The sequence below is a fragment of the Rhinolophus ferrumequinum genome, chromosome 5, assembly GCF_004115265.2.
Source record: "Rhinolophus ferrumequinum isolate MPI-CBG mRhiFer1 chromosome 5, mRhiFer1_v1.p, whole genome shotgun sequence".
Taxonomy (NCBI): domain Eukaryota; kingdom Metazoa; phylum Chordata; class Mammalia; order Chiroptera; family Rhinolophidae; genus Rhinolophus; species Rhinolophus ferrumequinum.
Window position 1 is genome coordinate 3,625,041 of NC_046288.1, and position 25,826 is coordinate 3,650,866.

Below are 25,826 nucleotides of genomic sequence, written 5' to 3' on the forward strand. Positions count from 1 at the left end.
TACATTGTAAATATGGGGTAGTTATCGTGTTTCCCCGAAAATAAGACCTAGCCAGATAATCAGCTCTAATGCGTCTTTTGGAGCAAAAATTATTAGACGCATTAGAGCTGATTGTCCGGCTAGGTCTTATTTTCGGGGAAACATGGTATTAACTAGACGAGATGTCAAAGTTCCCTCCATACCCTAATTCTCCTTTTCCCTAAGATCTTAATGTTTAAATTGCTTTTGTTATCAAGTCCTTCACTTCAGGCTAATTACAACATTGATAGCAGGGTATGTGGGAAAATGGCAAGAAATGTAGAGGCCAAAGTCGCAGTTTTGAATCAAATTCCTTATTTTAAAATGTGAGTAATTTATTTTTTTTGCATCTCAGAGTTGGTGTGGTCAAATAACCGAGTAGGTGCCAACATGTGTGTTGACCATCACTTGCCTGTCTGCCACTTCTCTACCCCCATGCAATTCATTTCAAATTTCTAACTGGGTATGCTTGATGACTCCTTTTCTTGTTCCCCAATCCATTTATAAATTGGTCTGTGGACAACACGCATACTAGTCACTTTGGGGGTCCAGGCGTCATACCCTTTGCTAGGTTTCCTTTAGAAATTTTAATCCTGATTATTCTTGAGTACATTCAAGCCCGCATTTAAAATTTTTAGTCACACTGACCACTAGAACTGAAAAGGCAGCTTTTTATCTTTTCTCCTTAAAGAATGTAGAACAGAAGAAACAAAAGTGGTTATCCAAACTGGAAATCCGTCCCTTTGAGACAGGGAGTTCTCTTAAAGGTAAGAATAACTGTACAACACGCAGTCAGTGATAGCTGTATTTATTACACCAAGATTGAATCCCACTCTCTTGGTGATCTCGCCCGGATTCATCTATGCAGACATCATCTATGCAGATAACTCAGTTTTGGTCGCCAGCCCAGACCTCTTCTTCAAATTTCACTTTTATATACAACTGCCTACTTACCACTTTTAGTTGGCTGTCTAATGGAGGTCTCAAATAGTCCCAAACTGAGCTTCCCCCAAACCCACTCCTCCCACAGTGCTCTCCAACTGTGGCGAGTTGCACAGGCCGAATACCTTGGAGTCATCCTTAAATCATCTTTCTCTCGTGTACCTCACATCTATTCAGTGAGCAACATTAACTGGGTCAACCTTTAAAATAGAAACAAAATCCAACTACTTTTCACAGCCACCCTTGTCACGACTGTCTCTCACTTGGATTACTACCATTTGCTTCTAACTAGGCTCCCCCTGAAATCTGTTCTGAACACCAAAGCCAGAGTGAGCCTGTCAGATGGCATCACTCTTTTGCTCCAAACTCCTTTCTCAAGTAGAGGAAAAGCCCAAGTCCTTAAAATCACCTACCAGGCGGTCCGTGAGCAGGCTCCCCACCACTCCCTGACCTACTACCCTTCCCTTCTCCGTGGCACCAGTCACACTGCTGTTGCTTAGTAAACCAGGCACACTCCCACCTCAGGATCTTTGTACTTATTCTCTCCACCTACATGCTTTCCTCTCAATTTCAGGTCTCTGATCAGATGTAACCATCTCTGTGAGCCCTTCCCTGCCCACCCTCCACCTGATCCTGGCACTGCTTCTTCCCAATTCCTTGCTTTACTTTCCCTCCTAATACTATAATACGATTTAAATTTTACTTATTAATTTTGTTTTTATTACTGAGATTATAAACTCCACAAGGGCAGGAATTTTTTCACTGTCGTAGGATCAAAAACAGTCCCAACCAGAGTGATCGTTCAATAAATAATTGTTGAAAAAATGCACTTGAAGTCATCACTCTCATTCCCATGTCCCCCTTTACTGAATGATTTTAATTAAAGTCACACAAAAGTACTTGGGGTGAAAATGAAAGCAAAAGACCACTAACACATTAGTTTGTCAACATGTAATGCCCTGGGTTTATTTTGTGAGAATTCTATCACAATTTTTCCAGGTGGGATTAAAAACCTTAAGGATAATGTATGCCATTGGACTGGGCATTCAGACTTCGGTACTGACAAAGCACTAGTAGTAGTCTGTTAAGTACCATTCTCTTCACAGAAGAGAGGTCAAATATTTCCAAAGGAAGGCACCCGATATTTGTGGTTCTGGCCTTGCAGCCTTCTGGAGAATCTTAAAAGGAAAAAAGCTGGCTGGCTGTTTTTAGAAACTGGAATGATGATACACGTACAGCAATTACTGCATTCTTCTCCCTTATATCCTTTTTGTAAGAACAAGTAAAGAATGAAGTCTTTTAAACAATTCGACAATAAAAAAGTACAATTTTTTTTTTTGTGCTAAAAAAAGGGCAAGACAACATAAACTCCAGTTGTAAGGACTCCATTTGCATACTTGATTTAACACTTTTTGGTGTGGAAGGAAATGGGACTACCGGGCTGTTTGTAGAGCAGCAACATAACATTAGTGCTTTAAGTACCAGAAACTACCCACAGCTTTGTGGGCAAGTGGGGATGGGAAGATTCAAGAGACTTCATTTTTAGCTTGTTACTTGTCCTAATGATAGTAGACCAGGAAGATCCCCATTTAACAGTACATTCCCCATTTTTTAAAAACTGATGCCTTTTTTTTCTGTAAAATTCTGTATGTATGTCACCATTTTTTTTCACGTGATACACAGAAAACTCAGGGACCCAGAGGGGAACCAAGTTATGTTATACCATTTACAAAATACCAAGGAGTCCACAGCTACCTAACACATTTACTACAGCACAGGAACCAATGAAGGTACAGTGTACAAAAAACTGTAAACACGGCACAATAAATAGATAAAACAGCAGGTTCCGCACCATGCACATGATGTGATGACACTTCATCTCTATACAATCTCACATCTCACACTCTTTGTTGCAATTTATTTCCCCCCCACCCCCCACCCCCAAGTGCAAAGCATCACAAATGAACATTTCTGTATTCAAGTAACGTATATACAAGGTATTACAAAGATGCAGTACTGTACAGATAATTGCTGTAGTCTTAATTACAGGTGTTGATTTTTTCCTATTAACAGTAAGAAAAATTGAAGCATGAGAGATGAGCACTGCTGTCAAGTCCCCACAGCTGCCACAGAAACGCATGTGCTGCATTCCATCATCCCTTGCATTCAAAATGCTACTGATGCATAGCACCTAATCAAGTCCCCAGGTTCCAGTCCCACTCCTGAGGGAGCTACGTCACCTCCATCGCTACTGTATTGTCTGCTATGTTGTTTAGTGCTGGCTTTTCTGATTCATGATTTTCCCTGTTGAAAAAATAAGTTCAATAAATTATTTTTCTGCAACAAATTTAACAAATCAAGACTATCTTCCCAATAAAAAGTTTACGTATTTTTAATAATAGGAAGAAATTTGACTCATTTGGGACAAGATATCAAGTAGAGGAATATGAACCTTTTAGTTTATTATCAGGAATATACAATCAGAAATCAGGCTTATCAATTCCAAGGTCAACCATATTCCTAACACAATTGTAGTTAGCACCCAAGCAACCTGCATGTTAAAAACACATTAAAAAAAAATCCTTCAGTTTTATAGTTTATAGTTTCAATTTCCTCCTCCACTAAACCTTTCATGACAGTTTAAAAAAAGGAACAAATGTAACTGAGGTTCATTCACGTCAGGACTTGAAGTCTGGTTGCGTATGTGGAGTTGGGTAGGATAGCTGCCGACCGAGCTGGGGTCAGAAACCAGGGCCTTACTTAGTTTGTTCCACCACCTAGACTCTGAGTGTGCGGGAGAAGTCAGTTAAATTCTTTGGTTCTCAGTTCCCTCATCTTTAAAACAAAGGGACTAAAAGAAGGAACGTAAAAAGTTTTCCATGCACTGCGAGTGTTCCATGATTATACAATTCTCTAGTACTGCAAACCATGTATTTAAGAACTATAATTGCTTGATGAGCTATGACTAGACCCAGAATACTAATAAGAATGGATTAGTAATGAGCAGATAGTGACTATTAAGTTCAGAGGCAGACAGGGATGCACGGGTTTGGAAACTAAAGGTTAGTCTGTCGCTACAAGCCCTGCTCCTCCTCCTAGGCCAGCGTTGGCTGAGGAAGTCCAATGCCTCCTCACCATTCCAACGCCAACTACTAACCTTCTCAAACCTCTAGACAAACTAGTTCACTTGTTAACCTCTGAACACATTTGTATTTCCCCAACTGTCTTCCTTGTTTCTGCCCAACCCAGATCAAATCTGATCTTATTTTGCAGAACATTCCCAGAACACTCCTGGTGTGAAAAGATGTTACCTTATATTGAAATTATAGCTGTAATCTATAATTAATTTGACACGCATATAATGCTTTGTGATACCTCTAGAATGATTTTCACCTATTATTTGCAATAAACATTATTTATCACACTTTTATGCTTATCTTCTAATTAAACTGAAAACTCCTTGTCTTTCTCTTTTTGCTTCCCCCATAGTCCTTTGTCAGCAGGATTTTAATTACCATTAATGTTTAAAACAGAATAGAGCCTGAGCAAACACTGTAAACCGTCTACTGAAACCCAAGACGACAAGTTAGCATAGAAAATAACGGTGTGACTTGCCATGAATACTATAAGCCACGAATACTATAAGCCTTTACATTATTAAGAGCAGCGTAGCACACTAGCCATGGGGAAGTCTATCATTTCTGTCTCCACAAGAAGCTGTAGGAGAAATCATAAACAAAAGAAGCATTCTAGCGAGAACTCCTTCCATCCAAAGGTGGAAGAAAAATGAGAGCATTATAAGCTATTATACTAAGAAAATGATGCCCAACTCGTATATGCAATATTCACTATACCATTTAGTTCAAATTCTCAACAATACTGAAATGCATTTATTTGTTTAGTTCTTGAAAAAATAAGGATTTCTCATCTATAAATTTTAATGTATAAAGAAAAGAGCAAAAAACCACAAAGAAAGAAGTAGAGAGCAATGCCAGAGATTTAAAGTTAGATCTCGTATTTTTCAAACATGTTAGTCTTAAAGTAACTACTCACCTTGGGACTGAATCTACAGAAGATGAAGATGGAACCTTGGAAACTTGACAGTTTGCTGCGGCAGCCAGCTTTAAGGCAGACGATGGAACAGCACTTAAAGTCCTAGGTATATGTCGTGCATTTATGGGGGCAATCGAGTTTACAGTGGCAACTGATGAAGGTACAGTTAATCGAATGTTGTTCCCAATCAGAACCTGAGTTGTTGCAGAATTGGCAGCAGTTACTTGATGACTCAGTGCACTGTGGGAACTTGAAGTCTGTGTCATGTTTGAAGGCTGTAACAAAGTTGAACCTGCCGTTGATGGACTCGTATGTACAAGTGCTGTTGGTGTAGTACTACTGAGGTGTAAGCCCTTGTATACTCCTAGAGAAAAAGAAAGGAGCATCTAAACAATGTGCAGCTTGGCTGTTTATTCCAGATATGTGTTACAAACATGATGAAAACCATTTAAGTGTCTTAAACAACCTTACCTGAGGCTGGAAGGACGCCATTCACCCCAATTCCAAGCACCACATCATCCTTCATCTTGAATCCCATTAGTTGTTCTGATGTCACCAAAGCAGAAGCAGCAAACTGAGCACTAGCAGAATCCAAAGTCTTGGAAACAAAACCCTAAAAAGCAAATACAAAAATCTAATCAGTGTCACTTAGTCTCAGGTTAGTATTAAAGCTACACAGGTAGAGCAAAATCAATTTGAATATAAACAAAAATGGCAAACCACTGAAATATCTTTATTGCTTTTGATAGTCTTAAGTTTGAGAAATGTTCAAGTCATCTTATAACTCAAGGATTACGAATTGTGATCTTCACATGTAATAATATATAACATGGACAAGTCAAGTACCAAAATAAACCTCCTATAATGTGGAAACAGTAAACATCCAACACAAAAGTGTTGGACAAGAAATAAGCTAGTACAACATTTCAGTGACTTACAAACACATATAATGAATAAATGAATAGGTAAACTTCTTTCACCTTACTTGCACACATTTACACACATAACCAAAGGTACTTTTGGGATAGTAAGATAACTGTCCCTTTAGAATGGAAATAACAAAATATCGTATCGAAACTTAGCCTAGAAATTAGGAGGTCCTTGAATTATTTTAAATGAAGTTATCTTCCAAGATGCTTAGAGATTCAAATCTCTCAGCATTTATGTCTTGAATGTGTTTAAATGGCAAACATTGATCATGCTTTAGGTTTAAGAGATTTCTTCTAAAAACAGGTTATTTTAGTATGATAATTTTTACTAAATTTTAACAGTAATTAAAGTACCCAAGATAATGACCTAGGTGTAGGCAGGGTTACATATTAAAGAGGTACATTCACAGACTACAGGTCAGACTTGAAGACAGGGTCTCCGTCTCATTTAATTATGCTTTTTAGTTTTACTTTTAAAAATAGGGAGCAGAGGCAACAGCTTCCATACTCACCTGTAATGTTCTTTCTAAACCCTGTATAGAATGGCTATGATGTAGATTCAGGCGAAAGCCACTTTTCTGCTGGTTAGATGCAAGGTTCTATGACAACAGTTGGTAATTAGAGATGAACTCTGGTGGGAAACAATGAGGGATAATCATAAGACAGACAAATCCCTCACCTGTGAAGTGTTGGTGGAGGAATTACTATTTGCTTGCTGTTGCTGAATTTGTGCAAGCTGCTGTTTCTGCATTAGAGCCAGTTGCTGTTGATGTTGCTGGTATTGTTCGGCTGTAAATGCTGAACATAAAACGAGGAAACACTTTGTAATAACGCACAGATATCATACACATCTTACAATACGAAAGTACATTTCAGCATGAACAAAATGTGTGCAGAACTAAAGTATGTGACAAAAGCTCAAGGTCCTGCTAAAGGTCCTTTTCAAATGAAACTTTCAGCATTTTTTCAACCCACATTTAACAAGAGTGGCTTGAGTCTAAAGAAAAACAAAATTAAACTTCCTGAGTTAAACATAGGAAAGAGAAGTGCTCACTTCCCAAGTTGCAGAACCGTTATTTTTGTAAGCTGCGACACTTGTGCCAGACAGTGTAAAAAGGTAATACCAGCTTTTTCATCCACATATTTGGAATTCAACTTTGCACTGAGCTTGAGAAGAAATCTGATAATTACCATTTGGTTTCTAGTTTACTCTATTACTGCCCCAATGCAGTCAGATGACCCCTAACAGTTCTGTGTATAAATACTAACTGTTCCACATACTTTCTAATTTTAATCGTTAAAAACATTTCTTCTGTATGAAATATATTAAGGTTGTCGGTTTATTACCTTTTTTTTTAAACCCATTGTTTAAGTTTAACAGGAAGAAAAGAGGCTCCAAATTTAAGGTTAATTAATTTTCCCCACCCAATTAACCCACCTGGAAAAAATCCAGTCAATAAGAACGGAGTTGTTTATGTTGATTTACTGTACAGAATGATGTCTGAGGAAAGACACTGTGTTATGCTACTTATGTTTGTCTATGGAGAGCTCAGTTCTAAAAAAAACAAACAAAAAAATGTTCATTTATTACCCCCCAAAAAGTGTGTGCAGTTTTTAAAAAGGAAACCTGTTTCTTTTTTTTGCCAATTAAAAAAAGGAAAAATATAAAAAGCATATACAATTACAACATCTGACCTTAAAGGCTTCTTTAAGAAGCCTGTGATGTTTGGGTAAGAATTATTTCAAAACAAACAAAAAAAAGTTATCATGCATCCCTGGGTACCAGGGAATCTACAAGTCATGCAAATTTCCTCAATCTCAAGTTTAATGTTTTCAAAATACTCCCACCTAATTTGTTGTTGTCTTTAATTGCATTTTGATAATTTAGTTAGAATATCACTTCATCAAATTTTGTAACTTTCACTTATAACTCATGAAGAATCTTTATCAGGATACTGCTTCCACCTTATACAACTACCTAAAATGTTTAGGTAAGAAATTCTATATTTTGGATGAATCAGAAAATCATGAACTAATATTTAAGAAAACATCAGAAGTTAGTATCTATACAGGCTCTTATATTGAGTTGAGCTTAAGTTTTTGGGCTGCAAGAACAAAAAAAATTTCTTGTTGGGAAAATTCTATTGATTTTTAAATTTTTGTGTTAAAAATCTGTTGAGTTGGTATCTGTTCTTTCATGAGATTCTTTTCCTATGTTTGAAATCTTCAAATCTGATTTCTGTAGGGAAGACTTTTATTGATAATAGAATAATCCCTAAATATTGACAAAAAATAATTTTCCGTGAACATGACCTTTTCCATATAACAGAAATACGTTGATTCAGAATTTGAAAAAAATCTACAAAATTTAATACAGCCCTGAATGTTTATGATTCACGTAATATTTATATTTTAAAAAATCCTTAAGAAGTAATTATTTAAACCTAAGATCCTTAATTTATTAGTTTTGCAAATACATTTTTGAGGTTTATACTTTAATTTCCCAGGTTTGAGGGAATTGGCTAAGTCTTGAATTTCCTAATAGAGGATGCTCAATATATATATATATATATATATATATATATGTGTGTGTATTTTTCATATAAAGGACCATTTCTGGAAGGTCAGGTAATTACAGATTGAGAAAATCACTAATTTAGCATTCACTGAAGACCTGTATAAAAAACTCCATTTATATGAATGGAAATACTCTGTTGTAGAACTTTGCTGGTGTTTGTGTGTTTTAATAAAAAAAATTAACAATAATAATTTAGAAATTGATTAAATAAAGATTCCAAGTATTTTTGCCCTATTTAAATCAACATTTTAATCCTTGGTCTCTGAGTATCTTATGAATTTCACTTTTTAACAACTGTTAACTTCCCCCAATACAGACTTAGGAATAAAAATGCACCCAACATTTTAGATCACTAATACTCATCAAGATTTTAGGGAGAATATGAGATCTTGTTCCCCAGCACATGTCATCAGTTTGGCTCAAATAAACTGTTATAAAAATTAAAAAAGATTTTAGATCACTGTGGTAGCCTATTTCTTAAGATATCTCTCGAGTCTAGTCATAAAATTTTCCCTAGACGTTTTTGATAAATGACCGAGAAGAAATGTACAGAGCAACATACAAGCTGGAAGTGATGGTACTCAGTATGTTCATTGAAAATATGAAAAGATCAAATTATGTGATCACTGTAGTCCTTTTCAGCCATGAGATGCTAAGATTTTATATTTTTTCTAAGAAATAAAATGCCAATCCAAAAGGCTTATCAATGAAAGGAAAGCTTGGTAAGGTAGGAAACTGGGGCAAGTACAACCTGAATTGGGTTTTACATTATTATTTATACAGAAAACCAAGAATACCTCAGGTGCCATTATAATTCAAAGTCTAACCAAATGCTAAGAGACAATAAACATAAAATGACCTAAATCTCTTATTTCCCTAAATCTCTATTAAGGTAGAAAGTTTTTAGGTTGTATGTCTACATCTAAATATCGTGTGTTAGTTAAGTTTGCAATTCATGCAAAGATGGACAAGATCGGTTTTGTGGACAGATGACAAAACCTAGAATCAGAATCATTTCACAGAACCAAAAAATTTTAAATCAGGAGGGATCCTCGGTGATTTCCTCCTATAACTTCATAATAGAGATGAAAAAACTCACATGAGGTCACAAAGATATTTACTAGTGGAAGGGGGACAAAACACCACCCTGAAACTTGTGAAATTTTTAAATATAAAAATAGACAAAAGTTTATTTTAAATATTTTTAAATTAGAAATAATCAAACGTTTTATGTACGAAGAGTGTGAACCAAGTTGTTAGAAAAATCTCATCTATATAGCACCTAACAAACATGAATCTAGGCCGTGGAAGAGTCATGTGAGGGACACGCTTAAAAGCTGAGAACAGGGAGGAGCATGACAGGACTCAGAATATTTGAAGGACACTACCATGTTGGAGATCAAGGAAACTTATTCAATGTGCTTCCAAAGGTAAAACAGGAACCAGAAGATTTAAGTTTAAGGAGGCAGCTTTTGTTCAATATATGGACAAACTTCTAAACAAGATTCCCAACTGGAGAATCATCTGATTAAGAAAGTTGTTGAATTTGTCCTTACAAGAGGTGTCTAGACACAGGTCAGAAACTTCTGTTTGGTAGCTTCTTATAATTCTCTGAGGTAGGAATTTTGATGAAATATTCTGAGATTTTACAAGTCTCCTTCTTATACAAGGAAATTAGCACGTGGCACACCAGCACCTGGCATAGCTGACAGCTCAGGCTGCTGCCCTTTAGGTCACATTCCTATAGCTGAAGCAGATCAACTGAAATGATCAAAGAAGTGCAGGTGGGGCGGGTGACAGGTACTTAGGAAAAAACAATTTAAAAATTCAGCTTGAGAAGATGGATTCTAGATTACCAAAATGTGTATTTTGTACACAAACAAACAAAACTCCCTACAAACCAAACACCTATTTTAAAAACCACCCCTCAATTAGAAATTTTTCTGAGCAGTAAAAAGGCAGGGGATTATTTTAATACAGGAAAAAGGGTAACTTTAAAGAAATAAATATAAAATGAAAGGACTCCAGACAATATTAAAGTATGACCCCTTAATCAGTAAACTTGAATTGATAGTTTTGATGGAAGCTTATGAGCATTTATCAGCCATCCAGGAATCCAATCTGAAAACAGAAGTTTAGTAATTCACTTGATGGCAAAACATGACCGAATCTGAATTCATTTGACTCCAAATGACTTGAACATGAGATTGCTTGTGGTCAAACCTTCTACTTAGTGTGAATATTCCTGCACTTCACTATAAAACCGTACAACCATTAATGTATTTTACTCCAGGTGCTACTCCAGACTCTGCTAATGATGTAATTCTGAATTTTGAAACACATTTGGATAAGGATTAAGGACCTGCAGCTTTACAAAATCCAACAATGAAAATATTCAGTGTTCAAATCCAGAGTTCCTTTTCTATGGTAAGATTAAAATTTTATGTTACAAACTGAAGTAAACTGCACTAAGCTACAGATATTGAGACTAACATTCTAGCTACACATTTCCTATTCACTTACGAAATAAAGCAAATCTTTAGTGCAGATATGCAGATGAAATTTCACTGGGAACTAGGAATTCAAATCCTAAACATATAATGGTGGTTTTAAAAATCACTTTTCTGTTTTTAGTCTTTCTGAATTAGAGTCCTAATTATGAAAAAGGGTACTAATTCTGACATCTGATATCCGCCAAACCCAAACATATGCAAATGATACTCAGTTATTGAAAAAACACTAAATTTTCAGAGATGCTTTTATGGATAAAAAGAAAAAAAAATAGAATGGATTTGGAAACTGTCCAAATCACATATTAACTAAAGACTATTAAAAATACACAATTTATACTAAAATCTAGTCCAGGAAATTGTGAAAACACACATAGTTAAGTCTCCCCAAATTCCTCCATATTGTGTTATTCTGCTATATAGTATCCAGAGGACCAAGCACTCTAGTAACTAACCAGGCTACCATTTGGCTACATAACTATACAAAATGGCCAAGACTGAGAAGCAAGCAAAAAAAGATTCTGAGCAGTTGAAACAGAGGCTACAAAAGTTGGTGTGTTAAAGCTCATTCCCTTTATTACAAATAATGGGCTCTTGATATCTTATTTAGAATTTCCTGTTTCAAAATGAGAATAGGCCCACTTAGATGATTTTTAAGAAAAAGGAAAATCTGTCTAGAAGGCATCATCCCGTCACAGCACACATCTAAATATTAATATTTAAGACTGATAGAATAATAAAAAACGGCGAAATCAAAACCTACATATTTGGCTTCAGCAGCAGGCAAATATATCAATTGACTCGTATCTCATACAATGGTTAAGCTCTAAAGTCAATATAGTAAAAATTAAGCCTCCTTAAAAATTCCTTTAGAGTGTAACACAATACAGACCCATCTCTTTCAATAAACCCAACACAGCCAGTTTCTCCTCTGACATCAGACTAGATCGGAGTTTCTGTGGCTGAGTACTAGGTGATGTGGTATTTTTGGGCTATGCTCTATGGAAAAAAATCTTTAAAACTATAATTACACTGCCTGAGGTGAGATGCTTAGCCTATAAATGAAGTGGCAGTGCGACATGGGGAACAATAGATCCACTTCTCCCATGCCCACAGGGGTCCACTGGCAAATACATTTTAGTAGAATTGTATTTAGAATCCCATATAACATTTGAACTGCTAAATTTTAATTTTTTTCCCCCAATGTCCTATAGTTGAATTCACTTAAAAGTACATATAACTCCACTGTAATACACTTTATAGATCATAAAGAGAAAAGCTTTAGGTTTCTGGATATTCACAAATATGAAAGAATAAAGTGCTACTCTACAGCAATCTGTAGGCATTTATTCTCTATAAGGGAAGATCTAGTAAAATTTAAGGAAAAATTGAAAACAATTAAGTGCGACAGAAAAAAAATTGATAAACCCGTATTTTAAAAAGTTGTATCACATATATAGGGGAAGAATATGATTTAAAAGAATATTACAGAGTTATTAACCCTTTTTTCCCAGCTAAATCTGTGGTAATACTACTGTTCAATGTTCACCTTTTAATATTCTTTGGCCAGCACAAATCAAGTAAGTTTTACAATATCAATGCTTATGTAAGTTGTATAGCAAAACAATTTACAAAAAAAAGATCATTACAAGATTCTTAGGATAGTTACACAATTCAACTTCTCTATCTTGAGGTGAAGGAGATGGGGATTGATGAACATGCCAATTTTCTATGAGAAGTCTCAAAGAATTTTATACAGCTTATAAATCTTTATCAGGGAAAACATATCCCAAGTTTATACTTTTAAAATCTCTACACTCACACCAAAAATAAGTCCTCCTTCATACTGAAAACTTCATTTTGATTAAGACTACAAAAATAGAGAAAGTGACTCTTCATGACATCCACTGAAATTGATGGGATTATAAATAATCTGTTAGGCCTCAGATAATTTAGATTATCTTCTAGCTGATTTCTGAAATGTGATTATTGTTCTTACAAGCTGAAAGACTTCCACTTCATAGAAATATTGTTTTTCTAACCACAAAGTAAATTAGTTTATGAAATCTTTTCTGGAGGTCTTTAAGAATAAGCACATTTTCATATTTATTAGAAGGTTTTACTGTAGCCTTACCAGATGTTTAGGGTGACAGAATAAATATCTTTCCAGTCTTTTCAACATCTCTGTTTAAATTATCTTTACCAAAATCTGCAGTAACAGTTTTAAGAATGGATTTCTATAATCTACATGCCTCAGATAACACAGATTTATGCTTTAAAATAGAAAGCTAGAATTTTAGAAATATTTTAAGTAGACAACATTTATTTTAGATACATTACACAAAGTAGTGATACATAATGCTAAAGTAGACATTATCTAAAAATGTTTCCAAAATTATTAAAATAATCCTTTTACTTAAATATCATTCTGTGAAAAATTAGTTTCTCTCTTAAATTACTCTGAATTACTGTGACAACAGATAAGACTTTGCAAATCTATCTATTTGCTAGTCTACTTTTAAGCAGTCTAAGACTAGAGAAGAGTTCAAGCATACAACAGCAACAATTTATGGACCACATTCTTTTCATATTATTTCGAAGATATAATTGCTGAATCTTGTGGTTCTTAGAGTTCGTCCAGGAAACAAATGTAATAGATTAAATAGTAATAAACCGCCTTTGTATGTAGGTATGTTTAAATGAAGACACATGTACAAACAGGATTCAAATAAATACTTAAACATAGGTCTTTTTTTTTTTTTTAACTATTTTGAGAATAAAGGACTTCTGGCCATAAATATAATAAACCACATATTCAAAAAATTGATGAACCTGACATTTGTATAGAAATGTACATCAGAACAAATAAACATACCAAAATGTGCTGAACCACTGCTACTTTTACTTTGCGTAGAGGTACTGCATGTCTGGGTCCCAGGTTGTGCTGTTCCTGTTCGATTTATACTCCTATATAATTTTCTACAGGAGAGTTCATCATTGTCACTGTCATGTAGGGATGGTGTCCGAGGCCTAAAATGCCGCCATCTACATGATTTGATATTGACTAGTATCTGACTGAGGTCTTTAGAGAAAGATTTGTCCGAGGTATTTGTTTCTGAGGTATTGGCAAACTGATTGACTGGAGAATGTTGTGGTGAGGAAAGCATTTCCAAATCCAGATGGCGAAACACACTGTCACAGTCTGAGTGAGCTCTGTCCATTAAGACCCTATTAAAAACAAGGCAGGAAACATGTATATAAAACAGCTATTCATAAATTATATAAAAAAGGTTTTTCTTTCTCTCCCCAACTTCAAAGAGACATCTCATACTGAATATTTAAAAGCTATGGTTTTGATTATTTCAGTATTTGGTTCTATAGGCTAAAATATCAATATCTGATAAACGTTCTTTCTTTTATGTTATAATGATTTGATTAAAGAAGAGAGTAATCCATTTCACAGAATGAGGTAAATATTTTACAACAGTGAGTTTCTAACAGTTCTTTGGGTTGGCCTACAAATATAAATTACATATATGAAAGTATTTTTCTTTTCAACCAAAGATTTTTCACTTTCATTACAAAGCAGCAGAAAACGTTATGAAACGCTGCTAGCATACCTGTCCTCTATTTAAGGAAAAACAACTTTTTTTTTTTTTTTTTTGAAAAACAACTTTTTTGTGGTGTGTGAAGGTAGGAGGAGGTAGGAGAAATCAGTAAAAGCTATGTGATCTTTGGGATATGTCATATCATTAAAATTTCTAACAGTATTTGATCCATTACTCTAGAGGATATCTTTTTGTTACTAATATAAACTTTATAAATGATCCCATCTTAAATGCTAACATTGATATTAAGCTGGTATAGAATAAAATATAGCTAACAGAGAATTTTCACCACTACTGATGTCAACATAATGATGTGAGAAAAAGAACTTAATAAAATGTATTTTAATGCCCTGATAATTCTAAACTAATGTTTATGTGGTAAAAACTGCAATTACGATTACAAAATGAAACAAATATATATAAGCCATTTATTTATTACAAATTATACCCTTAGGTTTCTCCCTGAAAGTACTGATATTATCTGTTTTGTCTTTTAATTTTTTTCACATTTTACATGAAGTCTTCTTTTTCTTTGCTTTTATGCGTTCTGCAATTCCTTCCCTGCCTCCCCCGCCCCCTCAACACACACACAACTTCTCACATACAGGCATCGAATATGAAGGATAAAGGCATTAAGTATGAAGGATAAGGGCATCAAGTATGAAGGAGTTCTATCAGATTTAACCAAAGTAAGAAGAGCAATTAGATCCTGACAAACTGGGAAGTCAAGATCAGGTCATGCATGGATCCTGGAGGCTTTTTACTGATGAGTTAAACAACTCTGTATGTTATATATGACATTTCTTAGCCTATTTAATCCTTTTTTTTCAATATCTCCCAGAACTCCTGAAACAACCTGTATTTTCTTTAACTTAATACAATTTATGCAATCATGAATTACTCTTGCCTTTATCTAGTGCCTTTTGTCAGAATTCTATCCACAAGGATAGATATCTGAGGTTTTCAAACTTGGGAAGAAAAGCAGATCCATTAGGGACCCATTAGTTATGCTTTAAAAGCTATGTTTATATAAGAACCAGGTAGCAAAATATTTCAGTCTAAAAATTAGTTAAGAACAAGTGGGAACAAATGAGCTATTAAGGATTACCTCAGTTTAAATTTTAGGTTCAATTTATCCTATTGTCTAAAATATTGCTATGCTTCGAATACAGAAATACCTTACCTTCCACCGCGCCCAACCCGTCTTCGTGCAAATCCAATACACCTTTGGGGTACGGTAAGGGTAGTTAAGCAGTATCTATATCGCACATCCCCTAATCCTCCATCTTTAGGACTAGTCCAAGGCCAGTTGCCAGTTTGGTCTAAGTGAGGCTTTAAAAAAAAAAAAAAAAAAAAAAAATCCAAGTTATTTTTGTCAGTTAAGGGTAAACAGTTTGTAATTTACAAAGAAAGCCTGAAACTTACAGCATAGTACTGACAGCCTGCTTTCCTACGGAAAGCAAAGGGACCATCGGGATCATTCTCTTCCTCAGCTTCTGAAGAGCCAGACAAAACCTTTAAATAAAATGAAGTGGGTCAAGACATGTGACTTTCTACATTCCTTCTGTATGTTCATAGGGAAATTCTTATATTTACCTGGGAGAGAGGTTCTTCGTCTGAGCTGGGAAAGTCATACTGATTTAAATCTTTAGCATTAAACACCGGCAGTGCAGCGGGACTCGTCTGTTGAGGAGCAGCAGCAGCAGACGATGGTAAGACTTTGGGCTTCTTTTCATATTTACGTTTAGGTCGGATAAGATCAGCTTTATCTTGCTGCAATAAAGTCATGAGTTAATCAAACACTAGGAAACCATGTTCAACAAACCTGCAGTTTTAGGGAAGTTTTAAAATGAAGTTTACTGCTAAATGAAGGCATTCAAACTCATAATAGATACAAGACTCTTACATTTTACCATCTTATATTGTCAAGTCTTAGAGATTGATTGGTCTCTGTGAAAACATTAATACGCTCCTACAACCTAACCATAATTTCATAAAGTATTTTGTTTCAATTAAAGTAAAGGAAAAGAATGAAAGTTTTCCAGCTTCTGAAACCCTGTAACTGCACTTAGTATTTACCACTGGCTCCCATATCTTTTTCTTAATTTTCTATGAAAATACAGCAGAATAAAAAGGGATATCTAGTCTTTATTCTAAAGAACTAACAAATACAGGGAAAATAATAATGAAAACAATTTTACATACACACAAAGCAGACGTCAGATTACCATTAACACTGCAGCATATTTCGTGGTAGGCTTTCTATGTATTTTTTAAATTTTGCTTTGATTTTAATGATAAAATACCACTCCATTATCAGCTACTATCATCACAGAATTTTTATTCACCTTATTAACTTTAAATTCCTTCGCATCCATTGCTTCCTGATGTTTAAATTGACTGCTATTAGTAATAGGGATGATGGGGATGGCATAAGTAGGTTTCACTGGTTGTCTCTGTGCCATGACCTCAGACATAATCTCTCCATTGTAGTCACCCAAATTATACCTGAAATTATATAAAAGAAAGTTTAAAAAGTTATCTCTGTAAGTACTTATCCTTATTCCTATTAATAACCAACTGAGATATAATTATAAACACTGATTAGACTTGGTAAAATTAGTTAAAATTTGACTAATTTGCTGAATGCTTATTAAAATTAAAGATTACATAATTATTTTGGTTTCTTCCTTTTACTTTTTGACTTATAGCATTATCTTGGCACCTTAAATATATGATTGTGGGGGGCAGGGGGCAAAGGTTCATATTTTAACTCAGCAATTCTGGTGAAAGAGTCGGTGGAGATGTTGAAATTAATGCTTAAAATGGTGCTGAGGAACTTTCTGCTAACTTGAATTGCCTGTGCTATAAAACTAATTTTTCTGAAATGAATCACAAGAAATTTAATAATGGTTTCCTTTGGGGATAACGACTAGGAAATGGGAATAAAGCTTAAAGTTTTCACTGTGTACCTTCCTGAATGCTTATTTGAATGTTAAGATTATAAACCTTTTCTCCTCCCTTATGCTTTTTTTTAAATCAGTACCATCTAGTAGATAAAATAAAAACCTTAAATTGACAAATGCTCTGTCCATCATAGCTCTGCACACACTCACGCAAGGACAAAAGAATAAGATTTCAAAATGGAAATACCTGGCATATTTTAATTTTACTGAACTCAGTCACTTTTAAAGAAAAGAGAGGAATATATGTAACATTATACAAAGTATATCATACCACACATTTAAATAGTTTCTAATTATTATTAAAAGAAGATATTTCTGGAGTTACAGATAACTGCTTAAGAAATAAATTAACTCAATATAGAAAATGCTAATGGTACCATACTTCCTAACATTATTAAAATATACTTTACCTCTTTTCCATAATTTCCAGTGTTAAGTGCAATAGCTCCCTTTTACTCTTTTCTCTTCTTTTTATCATCTCTAGAATAGTAACAGCCCGACTTAGATCTCGACGCAGTTTAAGCATTTTTTCGTAAGAGGCTTCATCATTTTTGCGATTCTGCAAATATAAAGTTGCTTATTTAGTATCAATAAGTATTGCTAGCTAGTGGCATTCTGAACATAATAGCTATTGATATATATATAAGAACATATATATTAGAAGAGAATTTAAAAACTGAAAGGGAGCATGCATCACAAGGAAATCAATTTTGTGTATGATTTTAAACGGATTAACATTAAAATATATCAACAGCGCCACAATGAATCTTACGATCGATTCATTTTAAATTAATATTTTTCATTATACTGTAAAGTATTTAAATACAAATTAAAACACAGGCTTCAGATATTGATATTCACAACTATAAACAATTTTTCTTACATCAAAAAATAATTACCACCCAATTTCCCAAATTCACTCACTTTTCGAGTCTGCATTTTTTCAGTACGTCTTCTAAAAGCCACATAAGGATCATTTGTGCTGGAACCATCTCGCTTTTCTTGTTTTACTGATGGGATAAGAGATGGCCCCCGACAGTTTTTTCTCTTTTTAATCCAGTATTCATAAACTTCTCTAATTAATTCATCATCTTCTTTTAGCAGCAGTTTGGCTTCCTGCAGACTGACTGGCTAAATGTAAAATTATGATGTCATTTTCATATAATACATTTATAAGGTTCAAAAGCACTTCTAAATTTAAATGACAACCATCAAAATAATAACAGTGTTTACAACAGCAAACATACAGAGTAGCTTGCACGTGTCAGTCATTGAGCTAGATGCTTTATATACACTATTTTATTTAATTTTCACAACCATTCTATCATCTCTATTTTGCAGATGGGAAAACTGAGGTACAGATAAATTTAAACATACTGCTCTAGACAATACAGGTCATAGTGGGCAGAAGTGGGATACGACTTCGTGCTTGTTAACTCCAGAGCCTGCTCACGTCCCTTCCCCAACATTATACTTTTTCCATGTAAATGTTGATATGTATATAAATGCATACAAAACACACACACACACACACACACACACACACACTCTCTCTCTCTCTCTCTCTCTCTCTCTTATTATATATACGATTAAGTTGTACCTGCTGACCACTGCCTTTTTCTAGACGGTCAATCATCTCCTCAAATTGCAATGGGCAGATGTCCATTTTCTTTTTCAGTTTATTCACGAATACTTCATCTTCAGAATCCAAATCATAATCAGGCTGTTCAGCATCCAAACTAAAAGCTGACAGAAGAAACCATAAGCAATCATTCACTGTGTGAATCCACTGACAAAAACCTCTCACAGATGTCTGGATAAAAACAAGACCTAAACTTTCTAAAGAAATGAGAAAAATTTTTTTTGATTTTGTTTTCAGACACACAGTCTAAGATTATAGTTTTGTTTCCCATATTTAAAGTTTAAGAAAGGAGATGATCTTTACTGTTAATATAGATAAGTGATAAAAGGTCATGGATGTGATCCCACCCCCAAAAGCAAATACACTAGAAACCTACTATTAAGAACATAGATTATTAAATGTATTGGGTTAAACTGTATGAAAAGTAGCTCAAACCTTGATAAAATATCATCAATTTCATGCTTTGACATAATATAGAGAGATACGGTCTTTAAATAAGATTGTTTTTAGAATATTTAAGTCCTCTTAAAAAACAGATTTAATTACTTTACCAAAAGCTTAGGGAGTGGTATGAAAGCTGAAGTGGTAGAACCAGTGCCAACAACAGTAACAGCTATCATTCAGTGAGTGCATTCTTGGTAAGTTTTGCTCCCTCATGAGAATCACTGCTATGATGATAGAAATGTGAGATATTTCTTGTATTTGTCAAGATTTGAAAAAAAAGGGGGGGCAGAAAACCCACTGCTCTGTATTATTAAATGCCATTCAATTACTTACACAAATAAAGCTAGGTTGATAATATAACTAAAATATTAAGTAGCCTGATGTCATAATTTGTCTCACATCTTTCCCTTGTTTAATTCTTCCTAACTTCCCGTCATCTTAGAACCAAAATTATATGAGGCCCTTTTTGATGTAGCCTGTCCACTCTCATCAGTACTTTACGATCCAGCAACATCCAACTTTATGTATCTAACACAGCAAGCTATTTCATGTCCTCAGGCCTTTACATTAGCTAGTTCCTGCCTGCCCACCTAGCAAATGACTACTCTTTTCAAAACCCAACCTGACAATAACTCCTGTGGAATCATTTCATGACTGCCCTCTATAAATAAGAGATTCCTAACCACTTTTATCTTTTTTAGAATCTATGAAGCTTCTACCCAGGACAATACTGTGTAAACATACATTTTGCATAAATTACAAGCAATTCAAATATTAAAAGTTTCTGGTACCAAGGTTAGATCACTTCCGTTCTTTTGTACTGTTTTCTACACTACTTTATAATCTACATGTTAAGCATTAGAATATGATTGATTTCCTCGAGAGGAGGCATTGTGTCTTCTTATTTATCTCTGACCTCTAGTGCAGATAGTAAACATGTTCATCCTGCATGCTAACTGTCTGTAGTACTCTCCAGAAAAACATTCTGATACTGCATCTATTCATGTGGGGGAAAAAGCTGAAAAAATGTGCGGTCATCCATTAGTGGTATCTATGATAGGTACAAGAGAAGACTACCATTTGCCCCAAATCTGCCATCCCTACTTCAAGTTTAATATAGTATCTGGCCCAGAGGAATCCAATAAATATTTATAGAATTAAATATATTATACCATTATGTTTCATTTTTCTATTTTGACCCATATCACATTTCTATAATGTTTCTCATTATAGTAAATGGATATTCAGACTCCATAAAAATCTCTGTATGTTAACATCTTTACAACCTGATAGCTAGGCCCTCCAATGAGTTTCGATCATCTAATTCTGTTTGTTATTGCTATGCAAACAGAGTTTTTGGAGATCTCAAAGTGGATGAAAACTTTGTTGGATTAAAAACAGTTGTTTTTTGTCCCTAACTAAGATAATTCATATTTGTGTTGTTCAATAGGGTAACCACTAGCTAACTAAATTTAAACTTAAAAAAAAAATTCAGTACCTCAGTCACATTAGCCACATTTCAAGTATTAAACAGCACATGTGGCTAGTGGCTACTGTTGTACCAGACAGCACAAATTACAGAGTATCTTCATCATCACTGGAAGTTCTACTGAAGAGTGGTGATCCAGATAATGCAGAAAAACAACTAGCAATGTTCTGCCTTCTTAAGGGTATATTTTATATTTTTAGGGTCTCATTTTTATATTACTTTTGCCTCCTCCACTATAAAAAACATTTTTGTTTAGATCAAATCACATTTACAAAGCTTAATAATTCATAAAAACTAAACAAGCTCACCTAATATCACCTTACTTTTGCATCATCAAAATACATTTGACATACTTCTGGTATACATTATATCATCAATGATAAGTCATGTCCAAAATATCAGGAAACAAGAATCAAGACTGAAAAGGAAAATTCCTCTCCTAGTGAGCTCAGTGGTTTCCCACTGAAGTTAACTGAGAGACTACTACTGCCTCTGCAAGAAGTTATTTCTCTTAATTGGTGCAAACACATCTAAGATCTTAAAAATATAAGGAGAGCCAATTCTTGTTCAGTTACAAAATATTAAAGCCCTAGAGAAAAGGTAACATGAAAAAATTCACTTTAGGATTTCATTTGACCAAAAAATCCACAGGCAATGATTAAAGTGTAATATAGCTTTATCCAAACCTGTAATTCCAACTGACAGTTCAAGTACAGCTAATACAGATGTAACGTATTTATCATGGTCATAGAAATGGAGTTATCTTCAAATTTTCTGGGCCACGTAAGTGAGTGTGTTCAAAGGGCATAAAGAAAAACAGGCAAATGTGTTGCCTCTTCTAATTAAGTTCTACCAATTAAAATGAGACCTAGCTGGCCAATAATTGTTAAATAATGGGAGCCATACTGTACAAACTGACTCCTTTAAAATATTTGCTAAGGATAAACAGATATGTGTATGGCTAAGCAAAATACAATATAATGTACAGATGGAGAAAATAAATCTAAGCAAGAAGAACACAAGAACATAATTGATTAGATTATTTTAAACAGAGTGGTACAAACCACAGTACTTGCCCCTGGATTTAAGAATCCAGTGAGAGATGAAACGTATATAAAGGTCTACGTAACAAATGCCACACTATGGCTCAGACTATGCGTGTATGGGTGGGTATGTCCATAACTCCAAACAGTATTTTAAAAATACGAAAAGCAAATAGTGAAATATTTGGATGCATGAAATGGCACAAAATGTGGATAAGGGACAGAATATAATCCCTGATTGAAAAGAAGGCACACTATCCAAGGTTGAGGAGAAATTTCTCAGACCAGGAATGGTAAACAGGTTTACCAACTCAAGCACTAACTCTCAATGACTGGAATATCTACTTGCAAAACTCCTGGAATAAATTTTGAGCAGCAGAAAAGACTGTCATAATAATGATATTTACTACGGGGTATTAGGTATTTGATATCTTTGCCTTAGACCTAAGAAGACAAAGCTTTCACTGGCTAGCTAGATCAGGAAATCCTTCAACTTCTTTACTAGAGACAGAGCTTAGAGTTACTTCTAGAATGTACCTGGGGAGAGTAAATGGAGAATCCCAGATCTGACAGATCTGAAATTCCAGATATGAAATCCTTTGTAGACAAAGTTTTTTGGTTCATGCTACAGATTTTATGTCAGAAAGTAGTACCAGAAGAATAATGGCATAAGACTGTATGTTGTAGTGTGATGCAGAAGACAGGCAAAGGGAAGGAGAAAATGCAGTCTTTCAGAATGAGGGCATAAAGACAGGACACATCTATTTTGAGAGGTAATAAAAAAGTAAGTTCTATAAGGATCTATTTTTTAAAAATATTTTTTTTAATTTAGGAGTTCGAACTTACAAAATTTACAAAATAAAAAGTCAAGGAACACCTGCATATCCTTTACCCAGATTCACCCAGTTAAAATTTTATTTCATTTGTTTTATCATTTGCATGTGCATCTCTCTCTTTACACACACACACAGACACACACAGACACACACACAATTTTTTGAGCCATCGAAGAGTAAATTACATTCAAAATGGCTCTTTACTGCTAGATACGTCACAGTGTATTTCCTAAGAAAAGCGAGGTTATATTATATAATCATAGTATAGTCATTAACTTCATAAATTTACACTCATACAATTTAATCTTCTGCCTATATTCCAATTTATCAGCTGATCCAATGATTTATAACATTTCCCCGCCTGCACAGGACCAGTCTAGGATCAAGTATTATTTTCATTGTTATCTCTTTAGCCAACTTTGATCTGGAACATTTCCACAGCCTTTCTTTGTCCTTCAAGATATTGGTTTTTGAAGACAACGTCCCTCTTCCCAGGACTTTATTACTGTTATCATCACCATCATCATCATCATCATCACACTTCTCACTTTATGCCTGATTTTTTCCCACTGTGATGAGAGTAAGCACTGTTACCTGATACCCTGCAATACTCAACTGTCTTAGTCCTCCGCAGGATATGACATGTAGGGCACACATGTTCATCTATTCCTCATAAGTAATGATAATTTTGATCACCAGTCAAGACATTGCCTGATTCCTCCACTGTATTTTTTCCCATCCTTTTAACTAAAACGCAGTTTGTGAGGAGAGCTTAAGACCATGCAAACATCATGCACCTCATCAAAATTTCCTCTTATATTGAGCATACATTGATGATTCTTGTGTGATTCAATCTTGATCAAGGTAATTGCAAAAATGATTTCCCAGCTCCCAGACTCTCTCTCACATTGTGCCATTCAGCTCTTGGCATTCTACTCTTTTCCACCATTTATCTATTTATTATCAGTATTGACTCATGAATTCCTACTTTTTCAATGGTTTACAATTCATTATTGTACTTAATTATTCCATTGTTTCAACTGTCCCAGAATTAGCCAACTGAAACTCTTGTGTCCTTGTGATATGTCTCTGCTATTTTTTTTAGAGTGCTTAATGTCTGGCATTACAAGTTGTTCCAGGTTTATCCTGTACCTACCTGGCCCCAGTCCTGGAACTAGCCATTTTTCTCACCGATTCTTGGTCCCATTTAGTGGAGAATGGATTAAAGAACAGGTGCTAGGTGTGCTCATTGCTACTGAATATATTTGCTTCTTGGCCCTTCCAGTGGACAGAACTATAAATGCATATATCTATTAGATTGGTACAAAAGTAACTGCAGTTTAAAAGGTTAAAAACAATTGCAAAATCGCAATTACTTTTGCACCAACTTAATACATCTATGCATACACATATAAATACACATTAAGACTGCTCTTTTTAAAAAAGATTTTTATTAAAAATATAGCTAACATACAATATTATATTAGTTTCAGGGGTACACCATAGTTATTCAACATTTACATATCTAAAGAAGTGATCACCATGGTAAGTCCAGCAACCATCTGATACCGTATTGTGCTATCACAATATACCCAACCTGGCACTATACATAGTTATTACCATATTATTGACTATATTCCCCAGGCTTTACTTTACATCCCATGACTATTTTATAAATACCGATTTGTACTTCTTAATCCCGTCACATTTTTCACCCTGCCCCCAACCACCCCTCCCAAGACTGCTCTTTTAAAAAAGATTTCCTCTGAGGATTAACAGTAGAGCTTTGAAGCCCAAGTGCAAGGGGAAGAAGGAGACAAACTAACTGTTCCTGTCTACTATGGTCAGAGCTGTTCTGTCCTTTCTTCCAATATAAATAGGAAAAGAGAAGTCCTAGCTGTATAATCTAGAAGCTTTACAGATCACCAATCAAAAGAGAAATACCATCAAGACCCTTTGGATCAGGAAATGTGAGCAGCACTTAGTGAAATAGCTTAGAAGATAACTACAGTCTGGAACTAATGAGGGGGATAATGGTTTTAATATGGGTTTCTTCCTTCCGAGCTCTGACTAGGATAAAAAGGAGTAAATTGTGATCTCTTTCCTAAGCCTGTTGAAGACAAGAATAGAGTTGAAATTTTCCAAACGAACATTCAATGAAATGTTAACAGATAACAGGTAATGAATATGTTTGGAAAATGCTGGGTTAAGATAAACATAAACTTTCATTTATTTATTTTTAACTGTAACAGTTATCTAAATACCTAAATATCTATAAACACAGTAATATGTTGTATGACTCTGGGGGTGGAGAGGAGAATGTAACATGCAATAATTCTAATATGTTTGGTCCTTGTTTTTCAAAGGCATACTAATTAATATCTCAAAAACGCTAAAGAACAGTTTGTGTAACTTTCATTTAAGAGCTTTACAAAACAGAAATTAAGAGAACTGAAGTGAACCGGTCCATATATATAATTGGTAATGTACCCTTCACAGGCAATTCACTAGACCACCTAGCAGTCAAGATTCAATGTTAACTCTGCAGAAATTTACACTATAATTAACTTTTTATTTATTCTAGTACATTAAAAGCCAATACCAATTTTTAAAGGATTAACATCAATTTTACACAATTTCTTCCAGAAAACAGAAGAGAACAGAACACTTCCCAACCTGTTTTATGAGGTCAATATTACTCTGATACCAAAACCAAACAAGACAGAGTATAAAAAAAGACTACTACTAACCAATTTCTTTCATTAACT

General features: G+C 34.6%; 1 protein-coding gene across 5 annotated transcripts in view; it reads right to left on the reverse strand.

Moving 5' to 3' along the window:
* Window positions 1–1,774: 1,774 nt before the first annotated feature.
* Window positions 1,775–25,826, reverse strand: part of EPC1 (enhancer of polycomb homolog 1) — an 86,283-nt gene continuing 62,231 nt past the window's right edge. Inside the window, exons 3-15 of one of the 5 annotated variants that reach the window (XM_033106010.1) lie at window positions 19,205–19,350; window positions 18,529–18,735; window positions 18,015–18,163; window positions 16,987–17,146; window positions 16,235–16,411; window positions 16,064–16,153; window positions 15,822–15,970; window positions 13,906–14,258; window positions 6,622–6,740; window positions 6,455–6,541; window positions 5,485–5,626; window positions 5,014–5,377; window positions 1,775–3,264 (exon numbers count right to left, since the gene is read on the reverse strand). In XM_033106010.1, coding sequence (XP_032961901.1) covers window positions 3,192–3,264; window positions 5,014–5,377; window positions 5,485–5,626; window positions 6,455–6,541; window positions 6,622–6,740; window positions 13,906–14,258; window positions 15,822–15,970; window positions 16,064–16,153; window positions 16,235–16,411; window positions 16,987–17,146; window positions 18,015–18,163; window positions 18,529–18,735; window positions 19,205–19,350 — 2,216 coding nt within the window. In that variant the 3' untranslated portion in view covers window positions 1,775–3,191. The remainder of the gene's footprint in view (window positions 3,265–5,013; window positions 5,378–5,484; window positions 5,627–6,454; window positions 6,542–6,621; window positions 6,741–13,905; window positions 14,259–15,821; window positions 15,971–16,063; window positions 16,154–16,234; window positions 16,412–16,986; window positions 17,147–18,014; window positions 18,164–18,528; window positions 18,736–19,204; window positions 19,351–25,826) is intronic. The other 4 variants (XM_033106011.1, XM_033106008.1, XM_033106012.1 and 1 more) reach the window with 4 other exon arrangements.